This window comes from Trichosurus vulpecula (assembly GCF_011100635.1).
Source record: "Trichosurus vulpecula isolate mTriVul1 chromosome X unlocalized genomic scaffold, mTriVul1.pri SUPER_X_unloc_1, whole genome shotgun sequence".
NCBI classification, from domain to species: Eukaryota; Metazoa; Chordata; class Mammalia; order Diprotodontia; family Phalangeridae; genus Trichosurus; species Trichosurus vulpecula.
In genome coordinates, this window is record NW_023494377.1 from 6931486 (window position 1) to 6938275 (window position 6790).

The following is a 6790-nucleotide window of genomic DNA, read 5'->3' on the forward strand; positions in this document are numbered from 1 at the left end:
TGGAAGGGAGGCCCATTCTCAGTGTTTGCTTACAGATGCATTTTGTTTGAGCTGCAATGAAATCCTCTGTCTGCCAAAACCCTAGCCAGTTTAAGTGCTGAGCATCATCCTTCTGAAGGGTCACAGTTCCTGACCCCCAATTGGTTCACACATGGGGAAAGGTTGGCCCCAGTGGGCCTCAGCTTCCAGGACGGCCCATGGAAATGGAGGAGCTCAGGCAGCCCCAAGTCTAAGGTCACCTGCAGCCTGCACTCCCCCATTCCTTCTCCCAACCTTCACAACTATTCCCCCTCAGACAACAACAATCCCCCAAAAGAAACTAGTTTGTTTGTCTCTTCCCAGAGATGATGGAGCAGAAGAGGGAAGTCTGTTCTCAGGTTTCTCTGGTTCTGGCCACAGCATGTTGGTCCAGTGTGTGAAATGGAGATCTGTACCCCACTTTGGTCCTTTTTCTTCTGCTTGCCCTCTGTGAAGAATGCACACCTAAATTCTGAGTGGTTCCCCCCTCCCCCAGCTTGTGCTCTCCCCAAATATCATTCTGCAATGTCCACAATCCGGTAATGAATAATGACTTTGAAAGAAGGCTTCTCCAGGTCCACCCTTTTTCCCCCTTTTGCCAGCTGGTCACTGGGGCTCCTTCCATGCATGCTGCTTAGAGTCAGTGGTTTTTGCCCTGAATGGCATAGAGTGTTCCTGGAGCATGGGCTTGGGAAGTTACCGGATATGACCGAAGAGATCAAGGACAGACGCAGATGGCCTTGATGGGCGGGTTGGGGCAAAAACCTTCCAAAATCTCAGAGTCTCATCTGCTGCGCCTGTGGCTATGACCTGTCCATCAGGAGACATGGTGAGATACAAAACTCGGTTTTTATGGCCCTTGAGTTTGGCTACTTGTGTCAGGGAGGGGTATTTCCAGATGGCGATCTGGTTTTCTGAGTAGCCATGGGTGCTGACCAGCTCGTTGCTGTTTTTGGACCAGGCCATGTTGAACACCTGAGAATCCGTGTGGATTCTCTGCAGGGTCTGCTCCGTCAGCGAATTCCAGAAATGGATGCTGCAGTCGACCTTCCCGCTAGTGGATGCTAACAGGCCGTGCTGGTGGGGAGACCACGCGATGGCCCTCACGGACGCCCTGTGATGGGCGTAATGCTGGACAGGTTTCAGACTGGCGAGGTTCCAGAGCAAAATGGTGCTGTCTTTTCCACTTGAGGCCAGCAGCCTGTGATTGGTGGACCACTGGAGCCTACACACCTCACGGGCGTGACCTCGAAGCCTGCGCTCAGACTGCCTGGGTGGGGTGCGGAAGTCTCTCTGGATGATCATCGTATCACGGCTCCCAGAAGAAATCTGGTCTTCATTCCAGGCCAGCACACCGACTCTGGATCTGTGCCCGTCCAGCACAGACACTTTCTTCTCTGCGGCCACATCCCAGATCTGTACGTAACCTGTGTCCGTGCCGAGTGCTAGCAAATTCCCCTGGTTGGACCAGCACAAGGAGGTCACTGAATCTCTCTCCACACTCAGGTCACACAGCTGGCTCACCTGGAGTGTATCTGCATTCCACAGGAAAGCACAAGTGCCCAGGCCTACAGAGATGACATTGAGGGAAGACCAGTCTAGTAGGTTCAGGCAGACGTCATTCTCAAGGTCTGGGGCCTCAAGGACTTTGAAAGATTTTGAGGGGATTATTCTTGGGGGTTTCTCTTGAGACATGAGCAAGGTCTGGCTTTGGTTACTGATGGAAGCCAAGCTATATGGAGAGGTTTCACTCCCCACATCAGGTCTGCAGCATGTAGGGCTAGGAGAATACACAAAAAGTTTCTTCTTCTCTGGGGTGCCAGGCTGTAGCAGCCTTTGCCCCCCTCTCTTCAGATCCTGGACTTTCTCGATGCCAGCCCCCAGAAGCTCATTCTGCAATAAGGCAGAGTAGGTTAGGGCTCCTTTGCTATTGCCCGAGGCGGCCCCTCTGGATTTCCGCTTCTCCTTCAGTGGTTTCTCAGAGTCTTCTAAGGCTGTGTGGAATTTCAGGCTCCAGTTGGCTCGAGTTCTGTAGGGGATGAAGCGGTCTCCAGGCTGGCTGGGAGAGGATGCTGGAGAACTGCGTGATGTCAGAATCCAGCTCATCTCAGCTCCCCAGATGACAGACACACAGCTCTCCTGGGATCTCCTGGAGCCTCAGCCTGGGCTGGAACAGGATAGGACACTGCCTTTGGTAAAGTCAGGTCATGCACAGGACTGGCCCCTGATGCTGGCCCGGGCTAGTAAGAGCAGCCTGCAGAGGGCCAGGTAGACAGCCAGTTGGACAGATGGATGGATAGACGAACGCTCACACAGAGCCACTCAGGATGTCAGTCAGTGGTGGAGATGCCTTTCCAGAACAGTAGTGGGGGTGGGGGATACAGGACTGGGTGACCCAGGAGCTCAGGGCCTGCATCCACGAGGGGCAGATGGCAAGGGAAGTCTGGGAGGATCTTGAGTCTGTCTTGATCTCAATAGATGGAGAAGGTGGTGGTTGGGACCCAGGGAATTTTGGAATCTTGGGCCTAGGGAGAATAACCAAGGTCAGTATGGGAGGAAACACCTTTTGCCATCTAGGTAGGGGGAGGAGGTAGGGCTGGAGTGGCTTCGGACTCAGGGCCTTGAGGGCAGGGACTATCTTTCTATCTTTTGCCTCCTTTGGTATCCCCAATGCTTAGCACGGTGCCTGGCCCATAGTGGGTGCAGGGTAAATGTCTTTGTATTGATGGATCGATTGGCTGATTGATGGCCAAAGTCAGTCTGGGAGGAGACTCCACTACGGACCTCTATCAGACAGAAAGGGGTATTGGGGGCTGACTTGGATTCTGGGCCTAGATCGTCAAGGGCTGAAAAACAAGATCTGTCTGAGAGGAAACATCTTACTGGATCTCAGCCTGAGGAGAATGGTCAAGGTCAACCTGGAAGAAGACACCCTTTGGATTTTGGTCTGGTGCCAAAGACTGGAAAGATGATAGACCAGCACTCACAGGTGACTGCTGTTCTCACATCAGATTGGGGTCTGGAAAGGACATAGATGTCTTTTGGTTTCTCAGGAGGTAAGAAGGTTGGGAGCAAGTGGGGTAAGGGCGAATGGCCAAGGTTGGTCTGGGAGAAGAGGTCCTTCTTAATCTCATCAAGGGATAAGGCCATGGGCAGCACAGCCTTAGACTCAGAGCCTGGACCCAATGGGGGTCACAGACCAAGGGCAGTTTGGGAAGAGATGCCTCAGGAGACAATGAGGGCAGGTGCTGGTTCAGACTCAGGGCCTGCATCTCTGAGGGTAGGTGGCCTCCACTAGTTTAGGAGGAGCCACTTTAATGGATAATGGTCAAGGTAAAGCTGGGAAGAGGTGTTCCTTATCTCTAGAACATGCAGAGTGGCCTGACACTTGATCCATGGCCCTTGATCCATGAGGGCTAAAGCCTGACTGAGCTCATTCTGAGAAGAGACAATGTTCATTTGGGGCCTAGGTCTGGGGAGGTTGGCCAAGGTCAGTCTGAGAGGCAAGATCTTCGCCAGTCTCCATCTGGGGAGAAATCTGAGGCAGAGCTGCCTCAGACTCAGGGGACTGGGGGTGGGGCTGGATCCAGGAGGGCCAAAGTCTGGGTGGAAGCCCCTTCCTGGATCTCAGTCTTAGAGGAGAAGTATCAGGGGATCATGTCAGGCCAGGGCAGAAGACTGGAAAGATGGATTAAGACAGGCACTGGTGGAGGCAGAGCTAAGATGGCAGCTGCAAAGTAGGGACTTGCTTAGGCTCTCCCCCTAAACTCCCCCAACACCTATAAAAATGGATCTGAAGGAATTCTGGAGCTGTGGGACCCACAAAATAGCAGAGGGAAACAGGTCTCCAGGCCAGGAGAGCCCAGATGGTCTCTGGGAAGGGTCTATCACATGGTGCTGGGAGCGGAGTGCAGCCTAGTGAGGGCCCAGCCAGGACAGACCAGACAGGGAGTCAGCCTGCAGAACAGGCCTTAGGGCCATGAATCATTCAGCTGTGGCAGTTACCAGACTTCTCAACCCACAAAAGCCAAAGAGCAGATCAGCGAGAAACTGTGGAATTGAGTTGAGACCAGTCTGCCCACCAGCCCTGGGGGTGGTGGAGGTGGTGCAGCCATGGAGGTGGCAGCAGCAGGGAGCTCCTGAGGCTACTTCCAGAGCTCCAGCTTCAGCTGCTTCCCAAGTCCCTGGCTCACACTGCAGGAGGAATATAGCAGCAGATCAGAGCAGGAGTGCAAGGAGGGTTTTGTGGGCACAAAGGAAGGTTCTCTTGCTGTGCCCTGCTTGGATGTGGACTGAGGTCCTAGTTGGTGGTTCTTGGGGCTAGAAAGACCGCTGCTGTGACAGAGGCTGGGGTGATGGTGGAGTAGAAGTAGCTCTGAAAACAGCAGTGCTTGGTCCCTAAAGCTTGGGACAAAGTACTCTCTACTCTGCAAGCAGTCATACACTGGCAAAAAGCTCAAGGGTCAAGTAGTTGGCTAGGAACATGAACAGGCAGTGAAAACAAACTCAGACTCAAACTCAGACTCAAACTCAAACTCTAGATTCCTCTTTTGGTGACAAAGAAGATCAAAACATACAGCCAGAAGAAGTCAACAAAGTCAGAGAGCCTACATCAAAAGCCTCCAAGAAAAATATGAATTGGGCTGAGGCCATGGAAGAGCTCAAAAAGGATTTGGAAAAGGAGGTAAGAGAAGTAGAGGAAAAATTGGGAAGAGAAATGAGAATGATGCAAGAAAAGCATGAATAACAAGTCAACGACTTGCTAAAGGAGACCCAAAGGAATACTGAAGAAAATAACGCCTTAAAAAATAGACTAACCCAAATGGTGAAAGAGCTACAAAAAGTCAATGAGGAGAAGAATGCCTTGAAAGGCAGAATCAGCCAAATGGAAAAGGAGGTCCAAAAGACCACTGAAGAAAATACCACCTTAAAAATCAGATTGGAGAAAGTGGAAGCTAGTGACTTTATGAGAAATCAGGATATTATAAAACAGAACCAAAGGAATGAAAAATGGAAGACAATGTGAAATATCTCATTAGAAAAACCACTAACCTGGAGAACAGATCCAGGAGAGATAATTTAAAAATTATTGGACTACCTGAAAGCCATGATCAGCAAAAGAGCCTAGGCATCATCTTTCCAGAAATTATCAAGGAAAACTGCCCTCATATTCTAGAACCAGAGGGTAAAGTAGAAATTGAAAGAATCTACCCATGGCCTCTTGAAAGATGATCCCAAAAAGAACACTCCCAGGAGTATTGTCACCAAATCCCAGAGTTTCCAGGTGAAGGCAAAAATTCTGCAAGCAGCCAGAAAGAAACCATTTGAATATTGTGGAAACACAATCGGAATAACACAAGACCTAGCAGCTTCTACTCTAAGGGATCCGAGGGCTTGGAATATGATATTCCAGAGGTCAAAGGAGCTGGGATGAAAACCAATAATCACCTACCCAGCAAAACTGAGTATCATGCTCCAAGGCAAAATATGGACTTTCAAAAATAGAGGGCTTTCAAGCTTTCTCAATGAAAAGACCAGAGCTGAATAGAAAATTTGACTTTCAAGCACAAGAATCAAGAGAAGTATGAAAAGGTAAGGAAGAAAGAGAATTCATAAGGGACTTACTAAAGTGGAACTGTTTTGTTTACATTCCTACATGGAAATATGATGTGTGTAATTCCTGAGACATTTCTCAGTATTAGGGTAGTTGAAGGGAATATACATACATATAGACAGAGGGCACAGGGTGAGTTGAATATGAAAGGATGATATCTAAAAAATAAAATAAATTTAAGGGGTGAGAGAGGAATATATTGATAGAGGGAGAAAGGGAGAGATAGAATGGGGTAAATTATCTCCCACAAAAGTGGCAAGAAAAAGCAGTTCTGTGGGAAGAGAAGAGGGGGCAGGTGAGGGAGCATGAGTGAATCTTGCTCTCATCAGATTCAACTTGAGGAGGGAATAACATACACACTCAATTGGTTATCTTACTGCACAGGAAAGGAAGGGGAAGGGGATAAAAAGTGGGGATGTTAGAAGGGAGGGCAGATGGGGGAGGAGGTAATCAAAAGCAAACACTTTTGAAAAGGGACAAGGTCAAGGGAGAAAATTGAATAAAGGGGAACAGGATAGGATGGAAGGAAATATAGTTAGCCTTTCACAACATGAGTATTCTGGAAGTGTTTTACGTAATGATACATGTGTGACCAATGTTGAATAGCTTGCCTTCCTAGGGAGGGTGGGTGGGAAGGGAAGAGGGGAGAGAATTTGGAACGCAAAGTTTTAAAAGCAGATGCTCAAAAGAAAGTTGTTTTTGCATGCAGCTGGGAAACAGGATATATAGGAAATGGGGTGTAAAAATCTATCCAGCCCTACAAGAAAGTAAGGGGAAAGGGGATGGGGGGCAGTGGGGTGACAGAAGGGAGGGCTGACTGGTGAACAAGGCAATCAGAATATATGCCATCTTGGAATGGGGGGAAAGGTAGAAATGGGGAGAAATGTTGCAACTCAAAATCTTGTCTAAATCAATGTTGAAAATAAAATGTTAAATACAAATGATAAAATTCAAAAAACCAAGGGAAAAAAGAGAGGCACTGGCATGCCAACCGGGCTCTCCCAGCAGATGTGGGTCTGTGGAGGGGCTGGCTTTCTGTTGTTCCCAGAGAGGCAGCTTTAGGTTTGGGGCCTGGATCTGGGAGGAGGGGACTTACCTGATCTCAGTGGGGGGGGCAGAATGACCAAGGTTCCTCTGGGAAGATCTCAGTCAAGGGCA

General features: G+C 49.3%; 1 protein-coding gene across 1 annotated transcript; it reads right to left on the bottom strand.

Annotated features, from left to right (window-relative positions):
* Window positions 1–714: 714 nt before the first annotated feature.
* On the bottom strand, window positions 715–2124 carry LOC118833038 (fizzy-related protein homolog). The gene has a single exon (XM_036740431.1). It carries the CDS (start codon window positions 2122–2124, stop codon window positions 715–717), a length of 1410 nt encoding a protein of 469 aa, XP_036596326.1.
* Between the last annotated feature and the right edge of the window lie 4666 nt (window positions 2125–6790).

Excerpts from the sequence above, each read along its gene's own strand:
- LOC118833038 (XM_036740431.1), bottom strand. The coding sequence starts at position 2,124 with ATGAGCTGGATTCTGACATCACGCAGTTCTCCAGCATCCTCTCCCAGC.